Here is a 21,178-nt window from a genome sequence, read left to right as displayed (position 1 = left end):
AGACTGTTTAAACCTGTGGTCAGAAGTCTTTAGCTCGGCTCTTCCGTAGTGCAGCAAAGTGCCAGGAGTCCACGTGTAGAGGATTTTGCTTCCATCTTGAAAACTAGCATTTAGAAGATCTAAATCTTCAGCTGCAGTCAGAATGAAACAAAAACAAAAATAAAACCACAGGCGCGTGACAGATCATGGGGAGCAAGGAGCAAGCTTCTTCGCTTTACTGGCTTCAGTTGTCTGAGGCTGGGATCCCTGATACACTTGTTAATCGGCAGGAAGTCCAGATACCTTTAAGTTAGAAAGGTGTTTTGGTTGAATTATCACTTTATGCTTTACTTAGTAAAAATTAAGATAAGGCTTTATTTCTGAGAGTACTTAAAAGCCAAATAGTGTTTCATAAGTAATTCAACACACAACTAGCAGTTCATAATATTTACAAACCATATTGGTTATTCAAATTAAAAACCTTCGTTAGCACTCAATTGAAATTTTCATTGAAATTTCATAAAAATGAAATTTCCTCACTTCTCTTTATATGGAATTATGGAAAGAAAATACACTAAAAAATTAAATTATTATAAGCAAGTCTGAGAATATTTTAAAAACTGTTTTATATTTAAATTTTATTTATTCTATTCTAGCAAACCTTTGTTAAAAAAAAACAGCCCTCCTCCCTTGATATTTATATCATTCCCTTCTTCCTCATAAAATTTGCATTAGCTCATTTAAATGAAGAAGTCCATTTCCCAACCTGATCTATCAAAAGGCCATTTCCTTCTTCTCCAGAGGACACGGTCTGTCCACGCAGGGGTGCGGCACTTTTCACTGGTGTCATAGTCGTCAGAAAACAAATCGTATTTGTATGTTGGAGCAAAGGTAACTTTTCCTTCTAAAAACCCTCTAAAAATCTAAAATAAACATACAAAGTAAGTTATTAGAAAAAAAGTTCTGTTTTCATGCAGGCAGCCATTCACTACATGTCTACTATATGCTGGAGATTCACACAAAATCTGTGTCCATCAGATGAACACTTCTAACTGAATGGAACAAAAGGTAAGAAAAAATAACCTGGGACTTGTTCATGCCACTTGTTTGACCTCTGATTAAGCAAAGTACAAAAATGTGAATAAGGGAACTCTACCAGACCTTTAAGCTACAAAAACCAAAACTATGACAGATTTTAGAAATCATATATATAGTCTGATGTCTTATTCTCAAATGAGGCAATAAGGCCTAAAATGTGAAGTGGGGCCCAAAGTGTTAGAATTTAAGTCAGATGATCACGAAGGCACGATATCAAGTGGCCTTCATCACCTCTTACTTAAAAAAAAATATTGGGCGCCTGGGTGGTTCAGTCGGTTGGGAGTCTGACTTTGGCTCAAGTCATGATCTTGCGGTCTGTGAGTTCGAGCCCCACGTCGGGCTCTGTGAGGACAGCTCAGGGCCTGGAGCCTGCTTCGGATTCTGTCTCCCTCTCTCTCTGTCCCTCCCCTGCTCATTCTCTCTCTCTCACTTTCTATCAAAATAAATAAACATTAAAAAAACAGTAGCTTTAAAGACTAAGATTCTAAATTCACTATTACTCAAAAAGAAAGAATCAAAAATGTATTCTCTTCTACTTGAAAGAGAGTCTTGGGGCGCCTGGGTGGCTCAGTCGGTTAAGCGTCTGACTTCACCTCAGGTCATGATCTTGTGGTTCCTGAGTTCGAGCCCCACGTCAGGCTCTGTGCCAACGGCTCTGGGCCTGCTTCAGATTCTGTGTCTTCCTCTCTTTCTACCCCTCCCCTGCTTGCACTCTATCTCATCTCTCTCTCTCAAAAATAAATAAACATTAAAAAAAAAAAAAGTGAGTCTTACAGAGACTTAATATATTTTTCCTCCTGGGAGTTATTATGAATCTTCCTTTGTTCTTTTCTGTCTTTAAGGAAAGGTAATTCTATATCTATTAAACTAGAGATATGTAGTTAAGTATAGACTCCAAGGGATTTTAAAAAAGGCAACACTGTGATTAAGGAAAGCATGTTTCATAACAAAAGATCCCCTTCTTCTCAACGCAAGTATCTTAAGTATGTGTATACCTGTCCAGCATTTTTCTGATTGATAAGCTGATCTCCTGCTATAAGAGAATCCCAATTTTGCTGTCTAATGAGCTCTTTCACTTCTTCATTAGGGAGATCAATGCGATAGTTGAAATCACCACACCAAAATACGTAGTCGTGGGAAAACAGCATCCTTCCCTGGAGGCAAGGAGAAGCATTTTAGATCTAAACGGTCAACATGAAACATGTTTTACCACTATTTCTTTGCCTCAGATACGCTCGCCGCTCCCCCGCCCCCGCCAGCCAGGCCCTGTTTATCTGACCCCAGACTAAGAACACATGAAGCATCTATTTAGGTGAAAATCGTTGATGTTTCTAAGAAGTATCTTAAATTTTCAAAGCTGACAGAGAATTTGGAGCAAGTTAAAGTGCACTTTGTAGCTTCATCTTCAAGAACAAGCAGTATGAGCTCACCATTGGAAAACTCAACTTTCGCGCTATTTCTACAAAATCTTCGTTTCTTTCTTTGACTTGGGACTGGCCCGCAGCAAAGTGGCTACAGACGAAGCAGAGGCTGGTTGTATGCAGCAGCATCCGTATCGCAACGGCCCCCTTGTTTCCAGTGGCGCCTCCCATTCCGGTCTTCACGGTGTCGACCGCAACGTCCCTTTAAAACAAAGGACTCTGAGTCCAAGATCTGAGCTGCCAACACAGTTCTGTGCGCATAAGACATTAGGAAGGTCTAGGACACAAACGTACAGCTGTAGTTCAAGGACAAGGCTGTGAGACGGTGTGACGGAATGACCGGTGACTCATCAAAAACACATTTAAGAACAAGATGCATGAGTAATTGTTTCCCTGAAGCAACACACATTCCAGGTCTTTTTCTGGCTACTCGAGAGTGGGAAAGAGCCTGCGCACAGCACCCTGTTCACTGACCTGATGAAGGGAGCGTGTTGGGGTCTGATAAAAACAAACAGGCAGACGCCCACCAACTGCTCAGAAGCCAGCAGCACATACTTGTTGTCTCTGGAGATGGTCTTCTGCAGTTCCACAGCCCAGAGCTTTTGGTTTGTTGTGCTACCAGAAAACATTACAAAGGGAATCTTTTTAAAAGATATGGACAAAATAGCCTATTTTACAAGACAACTGTCAATTACATCTTTATATACCCAAATCCAGTAATTCTACCAACAGTCCCGAAATCCACACCAACACTGACATCTTTATGTATGCTGTTTTTGTTTCCTTTAAAAAGAAAAACCTGAGATTTAGCCAAAAGATTGCCACACTTCCAAATCTATTACTCTTTCACAAAGAAAACCTGAGCTTACTTATGAAACGAGTGCTCACCATTTGAGTAATCTCAAGCTGTACTTTTTCCTCTACCTATTACCTAGCTTCAACAATTATCAACATTTTGCCATTTTTTTCTTCCAACCCCCTCCCCCACTTTGTGTGTGTGTGTGTGTGTGTGCGCGCGCGCGCACGCGCGCACATGCGTGGACCTAGAATATGTTAAACCAAATCCCAAGACACACGCCATTTCACCCATACATACTTCACTACACATCATCTAAAGTAATGGGCATTTTTATTTTCACATAATCACGATGCCATCATCACACAATTCCTTAACATTATCAGTTCGTATTTAAATTTCCCTAATTATCTAAAAAAATGTCTTCTCGTGGTTGATTTCTTTAAAAGAGGATCCATATAGGGCCCACACATTGCATTTGCTTGTTATATCTCTTGAATCTTTAATAGTCCCTCAACCCTCCCCACCTCATCCCCTTTCAAATACTATTTATTTTTTAAAGAAGTTGGGCCATTTGCCGTAAAATGTTCAACAGTCTGGATTTGACGGATGTGTCTTCATAGTATCTTCACTTGTCCCTCTAACTCTCATAGTTACTTTACACTGGTTAATGCAGAAGCTTAAGAAACTCATTTAAATTTATTTATTTGTTTTGGCAAAAATAACCTCATGGTTAGTGCAGTCAGACTTGCATCAAAGCAGAAGTACATAATCTCTGTGCTGTGACACTGGATCCACTGTTCAGATTGTGACAATCTAATCAACTCTTTTTTTTTTTTATAAATGTTTATTTATTTTTGAGAGAGAGAGAGAGTGCAAATGGGAGAGGGGCAGAGAGAGAGAGAGAGAGACACAGAATCTGGAACAGGCTCCAGGCTCCTAGGTGTCAGCACAAAGCCCGACATGGGGCCTGAACTCACCAACTGTGAGATCATGACCCAAGCCGAAGTCCGACGCTTAACCAACTGAGCCATCCAGGTGCCCCTCTAATCAAGTCTTTATAATGAAAAGTCCCCCCGTTAATCCTTCTAAGGTTTTAGCATCTACCGATCACTGCCATTATTTCATCAGGGGTTGCGCGATGTTGATGTTATAATTTCAGCATTCCATAGGCATTTGTAGTTAAGTTAGAATTCCTCTATAAGTAGAATTCCTCTATACAGTTCATACAAAGAAGGTAGCGTAAATGCTGAAGTCTTTATAAATTTTCAGTGTAGTAAGTTTGAGCCTCTGAAGAACCCCCAAGAAACTCTAAAGGAGAGCCAAAGAGTGTCTCTCATAGTTCCAGGTCACACACACATTAAGTGGTAAGCCTGAACATGACACCACGCCCATTTATCTAATCTAACACCGCCACACCACCTCCAAAATACAAAGCCAGCACATGGATTCTCTACCTACCAGAATCCCCCCACCGCAACTCGGATTCTGAAAAGAGAATGATGGCTTTTCATCTCCTTATCCAGCTTACTTCTCAGGTCATCTTCTAGTGAACCCTACCCTGATCATTCATTCAAGCCGCCCCCCAGCCCCGCAACTCCACGTGCCTGATGCCCTCTACCTCTGTTTATTTCCTGGTCCATTTACCGTCTTCTATCACACCACATACAAGCATACCTTGTCTTATTGTGATTCACTTGCTTATGCTTCCCAGATACTCTGTTTTTGACAGACTGAGGCTCTGTGGCAACCCTGTGTCAAGCAGGCCTATCAGTGTCATTTTTCCAACAGCACTTGCTTCCTTCATGTCTCCATATCACATTCTGATAATTCTAATAACGTTTCACACTTTTTCATTTTCATTATATTTGTTACAGTGATCTGCGGTCAATGATTATGACCAGCTGGAAGCTCGTATGATGATTAGCATTTTTTAGCAGTGAAGTACTTTTTACTTAAGATGTGTACATTGTCTGTTACACGTAATGTTATTATTGCATACTTAACAGACTACCGTATAGGGTAATCTTAACTTTTGTATGCACGGAGAAGCCAAAAAAGTCATTTGACTAGATTTATTGCCATATCTGCTTGACTGCAGTGGTCTGGAACTGAACCCACAGTATCTCCGAGGCATGCCGGTAATTTACATATTACAATTACTGTTTATCGTCTGTCTCTTCAGCTAGAATAGAAGGTTCATGAAGGTAGGGATTTTTGTTTTATTCATTAATGTATCTTTAGCACCTCGAATAGGTGCTCAACAGATACTGGTTAAAGAAATGAAATAATCACCAGTTTACTAAGGAATAATTTGATTAAACTCTAGACAGATAATCAATTGAACAATTTGGTACCAGGAACAATAAGAGTATGCTCTATTTTAAAACCTGAATATGTATTTTCAGGAAAGAGACTCAAATCAGCAAAATGAATGCAGTTGCGTTTCTCTTCTACTTCCCTGAGTGAATGTTATTTACTTAAAGCTAAGGAAAGGGGCGCCTGAGTGGCTCGGTCGGTTAAGCATCCGACCTTGGCTCATGAGGGTCGTGAGTTCACAATTCATGGGTTTGAGCCCCACGTCGGGCTCTGTGCTGACAGCTCAGAGCCTGGAACCTGCTTCGGATTCTGTGTCTCCCTCTCTCTCTCTGCTCCTCCCTGCTCACATGCTGTCTCTCTCTCAAAAATAAATAAAGATTTAAAAAAAAATTAAAAAAATAAAGCTAAAGAAAAAAATGTCATTTGCAAGATTGATGACTATCTCATACTATTTCAGCTCATAATTTTACTCTGAAAATCTTTTTAAAAATGTCACAAAAGATGGGCAATTGCTCAACTTTAAAAGCAAGCATACTTTCTTAAAATAAAACACTTAAGCTTTAAGTTCCATTTAAGTAATTTGCATTTGTAATAAGGCTTCAGAACAGCAGTTCTCAAAGTGTGGTCTGGGAACACCTCTGGGACTCCCCCAAACCCATGAGGTCAAAACTATCTTTATAATACTAAGACCTTTTTTTGCCTTTTTCACGATGTGGATGGATATTTGCACGATGGTGCAAAAGTAACAATGAGTAAAATGGCTGACGTCTTCACATGAATCCAGCACCGAACTGTACTAGGATGATTCATTAGTCTTTACCACCATGTACTTGCAGTTAAAAAAAATGCCATTTCACATAAGAATATCTCTGTTGAAGCAGGAAATGTTATTAATCGTTTTCTAAATGTCATTAATCTGATCAAAGCTCAATCCTGAAGTCATATCTGTGATGAACAGGAAATATGCACAAGGCCCATTCTGCTTCATATTGAAGTGTGATGTTTGGAGAAGCACTTGATTGTTTGAGCAGGGAGCTGAACTGCTACCATTTTTCACGGAAAACCATTTTTATTTGAAAGGACTAATGACAGACAGACTATGGTTCTTCAGACTTGGGTTATCTGACAAACATTTTTTAAATGAACCTGCCTTTTAAGGGAAACAACCAATAGTATTTATTTCCAATGATTACGTTCGAGTTTTCAAGCAAAAATGAAAATTCTGGAAAATGTATACCTGCTACTGAGAACTTAATAGCTTCCAAACATTTGAAGAATTTGCTGATGAGATCAGTAATGAGGCTAATCAATATCATGCACTGATATAATGAAATGTGCCAAGATTTGGAAGATCGACATAACTCAGTGAACTAATATTTTCAAAATGACCAATACATGATGTTTCAAAATCATGCAAGGATAAAAAAATAGACCAATGAATTCTTGTATAATAGAGCACAAATAGTTCATTGTTATGGTTTCAGATTCCATAAGGTTAGTCCAGATTCCTGAACTAACCTTTAAGGAACTGTTTGTTGAGCTTTGGTGTAGTATCAGAGAAGAAATCTCAAAAGGCTATAAAATTCTTTCCATTTCCAACTACGTTATTTATGTGATTTTCTTCATCTACTTCAAGCAAAACAACACATTGTAACTGACTAATACAGAAGTAGATGTGAGAATTCAGTTGTTATAAGCCAGAAATGAAAAGATGTGCAAAACTACACTCAAAGCCAACCTTCTCAGGACATTTTTGTTTTGGAAAATAACTACTTTTCAGGAAAAAAATGTATTATTTATGCTAACATGTAATAGGTTTATTGTTTTTTAAAGAATTAAATGTTTTGAAATTTTCATTTTTAAATTTCTAATGTACTATCTAGAGATATAACCCACATGAACAAAAATTCTTTAAGATTTTCAACATTTTTAAGAGTGTAGAAAGATCCTAAGACCAGAGAGGTTGAGAATTCTATTTTACAGTTTAAAAAGCACCTTTACATATATTATCCCAATCTATCTTTGTAACAACTACTTAGTTATCTGCCTTCCATGTCCCTCAACTAGAAAATGACCTTACCGGCTTACCTTGCATTCACAATGTTTCCAGCATTCAACTCTACCATTTCTTCAAAACCAATTGCGAATATATCAGTTGGCTTACTTCTTTTATCTACAATTAAGCATCCAAGAAAAACTGTTAAAAATATAGCTTTAGTCAAACGGCACCCGCCCCCACCCAGTCCAACTAAGATCAATGCCAGACCTCATAAAGTCCATTTCTGTGTTTTATGTTTAACCAAAACCAACGAATGGGACAAAATTACTTTAAATTTAGCTTCCATTCAGGCTTCCTAAGTTTTCTTCTTTAAGACTGTTATTTCTGAAGATCCTTAAGTCCTTTCAGAAATCGTTTTGAAAGAACTCTTGCTAAACTGCACATGGGCATCAGAGAAGCAAGCCACTTTGCAAAAGCTGAAGAGAATAAAAGGGGGAGTAAAGGGATTCTTCAGAAAAGGCACAAAGTGACTGAGAAATCATCTCCAATTAAAAGGTAACACACAGGAATTTTCACATTCAAATTTGAAAACTAGAGGCTTGACCTTTTTACTATGTCCTATGTGGAAGAATCCAAGAAAATTAAGAGATCCAGGGGTTAAGCTGTACCCCTCTGTTCCAGCCATTAGCTCTCTCCTAATAGACAAGGACGAAAAGAGAACAGAAGCTACTTGAGATAAGCAGCCCAGGGGGACTTGGGTGGCCAAGGACTCAGAAAGGAGAAGTAGCTAGGAAGGGCCTATAAATAGTATTAGACTGAGAAAAATAACAAAAATATTTATTGACTGCTATTACGTGCAAGGATTATACATGCATCAACTCATTCACCACGCACTTTAGAAGACAGATTATTTTTACCCTTTAGTACAGACAAGACACTGAGGCTTTGGAGGACCTAAGCAACTTGCCCAAATTCCCAGACAAGCCGCAGTGTGACCCAGTGATGCTGGAGCCAAACTGCCTGAGTTCAAATCCTGACTTGCCATTACCAACCAGGCTGCGTGAGCCTGGGCAGTTTGCCTCCCTTACTGTGACTCAGTTTCCTCATCTGTGGAATTGGAATAATAATAGTTATCTGTGCAGTAGGTCTGTTATAGGAAATAAATGAATAGATGTAAAGTACTTAGAGAACTGTAGTGTTAGCTGCTACTCTAATATTATCACTACTACAACAATAACTATAATTTCAAGGTAGGTTCAATGTAAGTGAAAAAGATCGTTTCAGTAAAAGTCTGGGGAAAACCTTAGGGTTTAAGATGTGACTGATTAGAGATAACTAAAAGAAGAAAATCTGCATCTCACATTTTTTCTATGCACTTTTTTTTTTTAAGTTTATTTATCTTTGAGAACGAGAGAGAAGACAGCACTGACTGGGGAGAGCTCAACGTGGGCTCACAAACCATGAGATCATGACCCGGGCTGAAATCAAGAGTCAAGATGCTTAACTGACTGGGTCACCCAAGTACCCCTGCACTTCGCTTTTATTCATGATACATGCTAGATGTGTACTATTTTAGAAAGGAATTCAAAGTGACTTTAAAACAAAGAGGAAGGCCCCGCATTCATAATCCTAATTAAAATCTTAAAAGCATCATCAGCTCAGTGCTTGGTCCGGGCTGCTAAGAGCTTGGTGGCTGAATGACGACCAAGGTTTTATAAGGAAAAATCAGTACCGCTAAATTATCAAGTGCCAACACGTGTTACAACAAGTTTTGAAAGATTTTTCTTAATCTGCCCTGAATATTTCTTATCTGTTTAGTTAAACAGAGAACTAGATTTGAAAAATGGAACGTACTAGGTTTAAAAAATTATCACTCACAAAATAAGCTTGCTGTGTGTCAGCTTAAAAGAATAAAAACAGAACTAGTTTTTCTTCCTTGTGTAGTTACCTTTAAAGGTCTGGCCTTCATACTTACAAAGCCAAGTTTCTTTTTGAGAGTAAGGCATATTATGAAGTGTTACATTTGTTTGATAGATTAGTAAGTCACAGGATTTATTAGGTGAATCCCTGTTACAAAAAGCAAACCTTGAAACTCCTGGATGCCAGCTAACTTGGGCGCGTCAAGAAGCCAGTCGGTGAGCGTCTGATTCTTAAAAGCTATGCTGCGAAACTGCTTCCCACCATTCACGTTCCAGGTTCCAACACATACCCGAATTTTCTTGGGCTTTGAATACTTGTAGAAATTCTCACACATGCTCTTTAGTACTTTGGAAGATGCTAATCAAAAACAAAACACCACAGAGTTTTAGCTGCGGGAAACCACTTTTAGAAATCGATTTTTATACCTGAGAAACGAAGCAGGGCGAGTACAATTGGCAGCAGCAGCATAAACAAGCGTAAGATACATGCACAGTCCAGCACGATGCAAGTAACCAACACAATTTTTGAAAACAACGGGCACTTGATACAATAGCCGAAGTAAAAATTATTGCGGCAACATAAAGCATGCAGAACAGTTCTTTTTCCACGAAGGGGTACATCATCTTATAATGTACAAAACTAGAGATTATACATTTTTAGGGACATAGCAATTGACTTTCGTATAACTTTAGTTCGAAGGCTGGTGAAAATATAAATCTTATTTCCAAACAAAAAGATTTAAGAACATTTACATTTAAGCTTCTAACTACTGACAGGTGGTTTGAGAAGGAATGGCTCCCGGACAAAAATACTAATTATGGACAATAACGAGATGTCGGAGAGTGAAGTCACTATGAGATCCCTCCCAACTCACGCAGACAGAGGCCGAAGTCCGCAACAATGGCCTGCAAGGCCTGACAGGATCCACATTGCCATTCTGCCCTCATCTGCTACCTCTTCCCTGTTCACTCGCCGCTCAGCTGCTGACTCCCTGCTGTCTCCCTAAGATGCCAGCCTGCTCCCACAAGGCCTCTGCACGGACCGTTTCCAAAGCCCGAGACCTTCTTCCCTCACCTCCTCCCAGTGAGGCTTTTCCTGACCATCTTACTAGAATTTGCATTCTGTCCCTAACCTTCCATATCCTTTCCTCGTTTTATTTTTCTCTATAGCATTTGTCACCATTTACAAACTCTGTGTTTATTTACTTATCCCGTAACTGTCTGTCTCCCCTCTCAAGAACGGAAGCTCCTGAGGACAGAAATGGTGGTCTCTTTTGCTTACTACATTATCTCCAGTGACTAGAACAGTTTCTGGGACACAGTAGGTGCTCGACACATCACTGTTAAATGAATGCTCAACACATTTGGACCTTCAGTCTCTTACACGCATACTTTTTGACCACCATCGAGCTTCCTTCTCAATCACACTTCTCTTTGATTAAATTTTCGGCACTTAACGTGGCTAGAACCTTAATAGGGGCTCAATCTAAAAACCGAATAAACACTTACTTGGCAACTAACTGGCAAGAGGAAAAGGAAATCACAATGATTCTCACCTTTTAATACACGATTTGATTATTATTTATTGTTTTAGGGTACCAAGATACACAAGAGAATTAGAGTAAAAAGGCAGATTATGGTATCACAAGGAAAACAGTGTGACCCGTGAATCTCCTGAGGGAACTGCTGATGTGGATAAGGTCATGCCTGCTGCTCCCAGGAGCAGACACGCAGATTTGTAGCCCTCTTCCTATCTGATGTGACTACTCGTATAAGGTGTCAGGTGGTAATGAAAGCACATGGTTTGTTCTGGTCTGTTGGTGCGGTTAACTGGAAGCTGGCCGTACCTAAGGCATCATTCTCCATGACATGGTCTTTGTAAGTGAAATCACTGCCACTGTTCCTACTATGAAAACAGCCTCTGTGATCCACTCTTTATCAAAATACAAGTTCTATCGTGATTTAACAGCCTAAAATACTCAGCAAGACAAATCATGAATTGTGTGAAAACATGCGGCCATGTTGTGTGAATTAAGTCAGATCAGTTTATAAATGGAATAAAAAGGTGTAAAAATTTTCTAGCTTGTTCTTAACTGGTTGGCACCTCAATGTGCAGAAACGAGCCCGTGTTCAAACAGATGTCCATTCCCAAATGCCATATCGTTTCAGAAAATGGATTTCATTACATAACTCAAAATACACCCAAGTACCCTCCTCTTCCAAACTTCTCACAAAAATAACCAATAGTTTCTCAAAACGTTCAGAACAGCAACTAAGCAAAACAAATCTTAAGATACCAAATTTTCAGTAAAAGGAAGAAAAGATGTCTTTTTCCGATAAGTTTCTGGCAAGAAATTTTGCCATTTGGCCGTTTTTGTTCCTTTTGCCACATGTCCGTGTTTAAGGACAAGTTCATAAACCTTGTCCAGAAAATGAAGGCATAGGATTCTTACGAATAGGAAAGGCAAGAAAAATAACGATCTTTAGGTCCGAATCACTTACTCTAACTTTGTTACCAATTTTGACGCTTTTTAAAAGAGTTCAGATCACATTTTAGTGCATGTCTTACAGTTACAGAAAATATTTCATCTACAGTATGAAAAAATAAGTCATTGTTTTTCAAATACTATGTGTGAGAAACACTGCTGATAGATATCACAGGTAGTACGCTGAAATTAATCCAAAATAGTCACACTGGGGTTTTTACCATTAGCCTAGTAAAAGTAAGGTATAATACTAACAATGTGTGTTCATTGAAATATAAAGGTGGAATTAAAACTGGATGAGCTATGTTTAATTAGAATCAAGCATTTACTAGAAGAAGACAGGCAGCATTATGTATTTTCTCCTAAACGAAGTACTTTGTTTTCTCAAACTTAAACATTTTTTTTCTCAGATTCAAACAAAGTATTAATTTATCCTATTAGAAACTGAGGGCAAAATAAGAGAAAGTTTCCATTTATACGGCTTTGTCGATTTATAATATCAACTTCAGAAAAATAAAGACAAATTTGCTTTTATTTACAGATTGGTTTTCTATACTGTACCTGACTGTAATGTCTGTTCAGAAACTATGGATGCATCAAGAAGAAGAAAAAGAATCATTAGTAAAACAACAAGTTACAATTAAAATCTAGAGTGTTATGACAATACATCCTAAGATGGCCTCGCTTTTTTCTTTTACATCAATTTGATTATTTTTTCTGAGGGCTATAAGACACCAGAGATTAAAAATAAGTGACAATACCTGACGCAAACCCTCTGCATCTATGAAAAATCCTACAGTGACTCAGTGATGTCCAGAGTGTCACAATCAGGAGGTCCTTGGCCTGTTTTTCAAGCTGCTCCTGTGTGTGTGTGTGTGTGTGTGTGCATGCACATACGTGTGAGAGAGAATATGAATCTAGAAACCCAAGGGGTTAGAGGGTATTGAACACATGAGGACCCTAATATACATCTTCTAGTATTCTTTCTGGGACTCGGCTGATTAAGTACAATCAGTTCACTTGTAACAAAACATACACATTCCACAAAAATCACCATGCAGTGCAAAACAGTACAGATTCCCATAGCCACAGAGCTTATGGGGAAAATGGGATTAGGGGACAACACTCCCAAATTTTAGCAGTGACACTCCAAAACAGATGGGACACTAGTAGAAACAGTAGTACGGTTTCACATGTTAAATGGCTTGAGGTGTCTGAATACTCCTTAAATACGGCACTTCGTCATGAAAAAGACCTGAAGTTTGCTTGTAGAAGTGGGCATGAGGAGAATGGCAGCTGACAAGTAAGCCGACCCTTTGAACACACGGGTTTGAACTGCACAGGCCCACTTATACGTGAATTCCTTTTTGGTAAATACAGTACTCCGAACATATTTTCTCTTCCTTAACACTTTACTTGACTGTAAGATTACAGTACATAAAACACATAACATACAAATTGTGTGTTAATCAACTGTTTATGTAAGGCTTCTGGTCTACAGGTTATTGGTAGGTAAGTTTTTGAGGAATCAGAAGCTATACATGGATTTTTGACTGTGGGGGGGTGAGTGTCCCTGACCCTGTGTTGTTCCAGGGTCAACTGTAGTTGTGAATGATGGAAGAAGGGTCTTCTGGAATTGGGATGGAAATTTGTAACACCAGGTGTGAACGGGTGTGTCTCATAACACATCTGGTGGATGGAAGCAGAGAAAGGTCTGAAGCGTATGCACATGTGTGTGCGTGTTTTGTGTATTTCTACCCGTCTCAGTTCTGCCGGGTGAGACCATGAATAAAGGAATGCAGAACTGGCATTATGCTCAAAATGTTCCCTAACAGAGTGTCCACGGTGGAACAAATTCCCATTCTCAGAACAAGCATTAGAGCAGAACTGACTGTACTTTTTTTTAGGCGCTTTTGACACACAGTAACATGTGCAGGCAACTAAAAAAACCGATAATCAGGTTTGGGAATTCTTAAGCTCCTGGCTTCTCCTTTTCTTTCCTTCAGTTGCTTACTTTCAACTGTTGCTTAGCAATGCCTCCATATCAAAGAAGGCATAGGTGGAAGGAAGTGGCAAGATGCAAATCAGCCAAGTCTCTAGTGCTGGGAGCCAGGAAGAAAGCCTGAAGTTAAAAGTGGTAGCTAAGATCAGACTTTGTTTTTTTAGAGCTCTAGTAGGCCTCAGTCCCCGGGGCCTAGATCCCCAAGGAGCCAACTGTACCCAACTACCCACAGCACCATGCACAATTCTGAAAGAATCCACGATAACCTAGTTGACCAAGTAATTATCCAAGAATACATTATTTGATGAGGAACAATTTCTCTTAACACGCACAGGGAAACTGTAAGGTTTGGCTGGGGATAACAGAAGAAGTAAAAATGTTCAGAGTGCTAAAAAAAAAAGTGAAGACAGAAAAAATACGGAATTAAGGAAGTCAATTCATTAAGTTCTACACTGCATGTTGAGTTTTCCCATGATGATGCTAAATACACACACACACTGACAGGAGCTCAACTTCTTTGGATTTTAATAAAAGACTCAGTGAAAGTTAAAAAGCCACCTTGAAAGCCATATATTTGTGTCTCATGTTAAACAGTGTCTAAAAATAAGCAATATTTTAAATTATTATCTAATATGATTTAATGCTCATTCAAACAATAGCAAGGTAAGGGAAGACCAAGTTATAGAAATTTGGGGTTGGAAATTAGCAAAATCACTAATATAGGCACTCTTTTTCTGAATAAAGCAACTGTTGTCTACACAACCAGGTAGTGAATGCTCTATTCAAAGCCTAGCTGAATATTCTATGAAATCCTGCCTTGCATGGGCCTCATTTTACAGCTTAGTAATACCACTGATGATAAAAACATTTCCAAAGAGATGAACTTCCTTTAGAGAATGCAATTTTTAAAAATTACATCGATGGAAATTCCTCCACAAACTGTTTTAATCAACTTGATCTAAAAAATGTTTATGTAAATAAATTTACAGTTACTCCTTGGACTATTAGAAGGGATATAAATAACATAAAGTAATCAAAATACAAAGTACGCATACCGCGCAAACTTCCGGTAGTTAAAAGTGCTCGAGCTTTGTCAGCTAAGTCACTATTTAGAGTATTTCCCAGTAGTAAAACATCTATGGCCTCTTGCTTGGAGCTGTCAAAGAAGTTATTCTGAATCGTTCTAGTAACAGAACGAGCACCATCTTTTAACTTTCCAGCCTGTTGGGGAAGAAAAGAGCATGGATTTTTGTTCCAAATATTGTTGATTTTATTCAGTAGGCATTTTGAAAGTTTAAATCGGTTTTATCTGACCTTACTGCAATAAAAAGGACCTAATCATTCTACTTTGAGTATCAAATCATCATATCAAAATGGCTCAAGATGCCTTTGTTTCTTTTCCTTCTGGATAACAGTTCTGCACAAAACCGTGCAAAAAGCTCAATACCGCAAACGCATTCACTAATGACATCAAGAGCAGTAAATGTCTAACGTTGCTTACTAGAAAGGAAATGAAGTGACATGTACTTACTTAAAACAAGGAAATTACTTCCTACATTGTAACCTATAGCACTAAGGATGGGACGGGGGGGGGGGTGGGGGGGCGCAGGGGAGATCAAGGAGGATGCGGTCCACTCACATGCTCTTAGAAAAACTTCCAAGTACTTCAACAGTAGAAAAATAACGTGTAGAAAAATAAGACTGGAATCGCTCCTCAATAACTTCTACTAGTAGTTAAAACTAAAACTGAACCTAAGAATGAAGGGTTGGCCTAAAAAGAAATTTATAATTATAGTTCATAAATAAATACTAAATGTGAACTACAGCTCGTATATCTTAGCTCATTTTATTGCCGATGTAAATACAAATCATAAAAATAATAAACTCAGGCCAATTCCTCCAGTGAGTTGATTATAACTTCTTTTTTAGTATCGCTGACACACAGCATTACGTTAGTTTGTGTCGCACACCACAGTGATTAGATAACTCTATAAATTGAGCTGTGCTCACCACCAGTGTGGCTAACCATCTGTCACCATGCAACACTACTGCAATACCATTGACTATATTCCCTATGCTGTGCCTTTCATTCCCGTGACGTATTCCCATAACCGGAAGCCTGCATTTCCTGATCGTAACTTTTAATGAACATATAGTTTACTTAGGCGTGTTAGTTACCATGAAGATTTCTTTTGATCTTACAGATTTGGATGACTGTTGAAAAAACAAAACAAAACACCAAACTCTGGCCTTTAAAAAAACCCCTTTCATTTGCAATATGTAATTTTCATCCCTTACAGAAGTGACAGTAATTTGAAAATTAAAATGTTATTTTCTTCCATGTGATGACATATACAAACGACAGTATTTGAAAAGACACTCACCATTCACATTATCAGGCAATTAACCAAAAGGAACCCAGAGAAAGGAAAAGAAAGAGCAGTTCAGATGTTAGATTTTAGTTCAGTTCAGACTAGTATATTTAATACATGAGAATTCGCATCTATTAGTTACAGACACAAGACCACTGAAAATATACATAACCTCTGTATACATACTGTCTTGGCTGCTGCAGAAACAAAAAGGAAGAGCATTAAAGAATATTTTAAGCAGCTCTTGTAGAGAATCGAGTTTTAACAGTAAGAATTATATTCTCTTTTTTAAAGGAGTACTAAAGGAGGTTTAACAATTTCAGGTTTTCAAAAAGAGGGACCATTTAGGAAGTAAATATTTGTCAATGTCAACAAAATCATTTGTGACAGGTAAGGCCAATAACTGAACAGAGACAGACATGGCATTTTAGGAGACGCAGAAGAGGAGGAAGGTTTGGAAAAAAAGACTTAGAGATGATGAGTGGTCTTCAAAGAATTTCAGCTGCTGTACTGTAGGGGTGGCAGAATTATAAAAATGGCAAATGCCCTTATTTTCTATTCCCGAGGTAATCTGAAGAATTGTAGAGATTTAAAATGTTAATAAAATCCAACTGAAAACAGGAGCCTTAAAAAGTCACTATTTAAGTATATAAAATAATGAAAAGTATCTCGAGTGTGTTTCCAAAGTCTCTTAATAAGTGCCAAACACTAGAGCAGGAAGCAGTCTATTGATAATGCCAGATATTAAAAAGCAATGAGGAGGCACAGAATTATGAGGAAGCCCATCTCTCACACTTCTGTACATTGTGACAGCCTCCTTTTCAAGGTAAGATAAGTACAAGAATAAAAACTCAATAATCAAGCCCTAAAGGTACTGGGCTCATAATAAGTGTGGCATAAATCATCCAACAATTTATTCATCCCACCAGTATTTGTCACAATCCTATTAAATGGTAGGCACTACATCAAGTGCTGGGAACACAAAGCCAAATGACAGAGGACCCCTTATTAGGAGGACTAGGACTTTTAAAAATTTTATAATCAAAACAAACAACATAAAAAGTGAAACAGATAAGTAAGGAGAAATCATGAAACAAAATGTAAGCAATACATATGTAGGCCTAACGGATTATCACCAAATGACTATGTCATACGTAAGACCCCCCAAGCTGAGGGACATTACGCTCTTCTACCCAATCATTAGTATCCGCTACAGAAGGAAGTATTAAAGAGGACACAGAAGGATAATAAAACAGAACTGGAAGCAGACACCTATAAAAGCCCAACTGTTCATTTAAAAAGAGACCATTTAAAAGTGTCATTGAAAGGAAAATGAGGCTCTTTCGTCATGTCAGGAGAAACCTAGCTCTACCTTCGCCTTTCCTTCGAGGGCTCCAGTGCCCGCGTATATCTTACTGATCGAATCACCATTGACGGACCACATTGACCGGAAAACTTCCAGAAAGCGAGTCACCAGCTGAGGCTTTTCGGCTAAGCCAAGAGCTTCCAATTGTTTAGCTAGCATCTAAAACAGCAAAAGAGAAACTTCTGTAAGTATATTCATACATTAACTGTGATGAGACTTTTCAAGAACGATAAGGTTCAAACCAAAGTTTGCATTTTATAGGGCCACGTGGGACTGGATTTTGAAAACCTACCAATTTAGGAGACTAACTGTGTTCTGTCCCACCATTTCAGTTTGTCATTGAATCTTACAAGTGTCTTAATATTCCCTTGTAGTAATTAACAACTTCTTTCTGGTTAAATGATGAAATTAACCTCATTAAAATGTCTCTGTAAATGTCTCTGTAAATGCCTCTGTAAAATGCCACACTTATTATGAGCCCAGTACCTTTAGGGCTTGATTATTGAGTTTTTATTCTTATACTTATCTTACCTTGAAAAGGAGGCTGTCACAATGTACAGAAGTGTGAGAGATGGACTGATTGTTCACTTTTATTCAACAGCATGCAATAAAGCACAGGAAAAAAAAATCTGGCTAGGTTATTTAAATATAGAGGGAATTAATTTAATTTTTTGATTGGGTTCTACACATGTGGGTAATTAAAATCAAGAGATTATGAGAAAAGTAGAGTTGCTCCTGAACTGTCACAAAAACAAATAAATTAGTCCTGTTTCTGAATAAAGTCATGGCAGTCTTTCATGTATAAAATCTATATTGGTAATGTATATTACAATGTATATTGTATATACATTGTATGTACAATGTATATGACAATATTACAATATACAGTGTATATTGCAAGAATGCAAGGTCTTCAGGCTGCCCCAATTCCTTCATGGATAACAATAAATGTCTCTGGAAGAGTCACTGGTTTTTACTCTGAATGAACTTTGGCTTTGAAATTTGGCAGTCAGAGCAAGGTATAGTCCTTACCCAGTCTATTTGTCTTATTTGGAAGCCAGTCATATTCTATGCCTTGCATTTTTACTTAATTCCTTGCCATTTGTGTTTTATCTGCAAGTATTATGATTATCCATATTTAGAGAGGGATCAAAAACTAAAATAATATAAAAAACACTAAACTAGGTTCATTTGATTACCTGGAGATTTGCACCAGAGGTGCTCTTGGCTAGCATGAAGAATAAACCAAAATTAGCCCCTAGGACTTATTTTATCATTTATAGCTCCCTCTTTTCAAGGAATTTGGCAAAACTAGCCTTCGCCCTAGTTTGGCTTTGCCTACTTTAGCAGTAAATTTTGTAAACAGTCAACCAATTGCTACATGAGGGAGCTCTCTCACGCCTAACTACCAACAGTGGATAGCTGGTTAAGTCAGATTCTGAGAACTAACACTTGTTATACTTCGAGTAAAGACTTTCAAACATTTCCATAAGTTCACTCTCAGAATCTAAAGAAACGTATTCAGCCACTTAAAAACACAACTCAAAACAAACCCAAGCCATGCGATTAATGTCAAGTGACCAACTGTCTGCTTTCACTTTTCTTGTCTCTGTCATATTTTCTACATAAATTATAATCCTAAGTCTCAATGACAGAATTTTAAAGAGGCAAAACGGTAGAACCTATTTAGCTACATGAACAGAACTGTAGCTACACTTCTGTAGCAGAGAATTCTACACACTACCCTTTCATTTTTGAGACAGAAAGAACCCCAGCTGCAGAGTAGCTAATGAGCCAATGTCCTGGCCAAATTTAAGATCATTCACCGGAGGAAATAAGAACGTGTTGTTTCCTACTCCTGTTTTTATAGTATTTGAGAACTATGCTAAGTTCCTATGACACGAAATGAAGACCCACCATAGCCTAATGACCCCCACTCCTGCATAACAGGAAAGACCTAGAAAGCTCAGCATTGCTGCTTTGTCATACAGGGAGACTATGTCTATATTAAACTGAATTTATGGATAGATGGCAAAGAAAAACACTTTTAAACAAAGACTTCGTTAGAGAAGCTGAATCTCATGCACTCTCACTCCCACTAATAACCATCCATCCTGTTTGCAGCTACTGATTTGAAAACACTGTAGAAACTGCATCGGGTTACCGACGGTCAAAAATCTAATCCCACAGAATGTGAAAACAGATCCTCACCAATTCTGAAGAAATTACACGAAGAATAAAGGCCGATATAAATTATGTGTGTGTGTGTGTATACAATTTTTAAATTGTACTAAAGCAGACAATAAGCAATATATATATAATTTTTTTCCTTTCCAAGGGGGCAAAAGAAGCAATTGTTGGAAGAGTATAAATAGCATTTTTTCAACAGAAAGCTAAGGAACAATACAGGGAAACATCAGCTACCTGAAGAGAGTGCTTGGAACAGGTAAAGGAAATATTTAAATGAAAAGGAATGGGGGGGGGCAGTTAAAAACATACGAGAAGTAAAAAAATGCCTTTAATGAAGCATAATTTCATTTTATGAAAAGTAACTAATGAGAAACATAAATATTACAAAAGCACTGAATGAGGCATTTGATGCAAGTCACATACATACAATATTATTATTATTATTATTATTATTATTTACCTCTAAGCCAAGGAATGCCTGCACACTATTTGTTCTATCCAGACAATCCAAGCAGTTTGTTCGAACTGTGCCACTCTGGCATCTGCAACAAATTCAGTAAAGTGTAACAGCTAGTTTGAAACAAAAATAATAAAGCTAAAACAAAATAAGGAAAATCAAGGTGATCACCAAAATACGGCATCCACTTTCTACCCCTTTTTATTACTACAATTTTCAAACATCCAAAAAAGATGAAAGAATTTTACAGCAAACATCCACATACCCACCATCTAGATTCTACAACTGTTAAACATTCTGTCATATACTCTTTATCACCATCTATTTATCCATGCCCACTTATTTCTAATTAGGCCCGTAGTCAGGAGCTAAACATACATTCAGATTTATAACCGCAGGGCTCTTTGCACATAAAAGATGATCAAATATATATGGTAGAAATTTTAAAAACCTAAGATCTGTTAGCTCCACCAACCTACACAGATTCTATGGCATTGATACTAAATTTCGCACAAAGTCGAAAACTAAAAATCGGAGCTTTGTTCACTAAAGTTTACTCCATCCTATACTCTGAACTTCACTTTTTCAATACTTCCTTTCCTCCTCTACTTCATTATCAAAAGCTGAAGACTGAAATTGTGCTAAAGCAGACAATAAGCAATGTCGTTTACTTCTATTTGCATATAATAGTCCTTACTGCGGTCAAGACATAGTAAAATATTAGTTCTAAGAGAGAGGCAGAATAGTCTCCTAGATAACAGCATGAGAGCTGGA

At 37.9% G+C, this 21,178-nt stretch overlaps 1 protein-coding gene across 11 annotated transcripts in view; it reads right to left on the bottom strand.

The window, feature by feature from the left end:
• SYNJ1 (synaptojanin 1) overlaps nucleotides 1–21,178 on the bottom strand; it is a 90,307-nt gene that overhangs the window by 28,532 nt on the left and 40,597 nt on the right. For 7 of the 11 annotated variants that reach the window (XM_023238799.2, XM_023238802.2, XM_045036674.1 and 4 more), the window contains exons 10-20: nucleotides 20,408–20,489; nucleotides 17,764–17,916; nucleotides 15,075–15,240; nucleotides 12,579–12,602; nucleotides 9,698–9,889; nucleotides 7,702–7,786; nucleotides 2,973–3,113; nucleotides 2,508–2,700; nucleotides 2,073–2,231; nucleotides 746–902; nucleotides 14–131 (exon numbers count right to left, since the gene is read on the bottom strand). In XM_023238799.2, the coding sequence (XP_023094567.2) occupies nucleotides 14–131; nucleotides 746–902; nucleotides 2,073–2,231; nucleotides 2,508–2,700; nucleotides 2,973–3,113; nucleotides 7,702–7,786; nucleotides 9,698–9,889; nucleotides 12,579–12,602; nucleotides 15,075–15,240; nucleotides 17,764–17,916; nucleotides 20,408–20,489 (1,470 nt within the window). The remainder of the gene's footprint in view (nucleotides 1–13; nucleotides 132–745; nucleotides 903–2,072; nucleotides 2,232–2,507; nucleotides 2,701–2,972; nucleotides 3,114–7,701; nucleotides 7,787–9,697; nucleotides 9,890–12,578; nucleotides 12,603–15,074; nucleotides 15,241–17,763; nucleotides 17,917–20,407; nucleotides 20,490–21,178) is intronic. The other 4 variants (XM_023238805.2, XM_023238808.2, XM_023238800.2 and 1 more) reach the window with 2 other exon arrangements.

The sequence above is a fragment of the Felis catus genome, chromosome C2 (assembly GCF_018350175.1).
Source record: "Felis catus isolate Fca126 chromosome C2, F.catus_Fca126_mat1.0, whole genome shotgun sequence".
NCBI lineage: Eukaryota > Metazoa > Chordata > Mammalia > Carnivora > Felidae > Felis > Felis catus.
The sequence above is the reverse complement of the archived record's forward strand: the minus strand, read 5'-3'. Positions and strand labels throughout refer to the sequence as shown.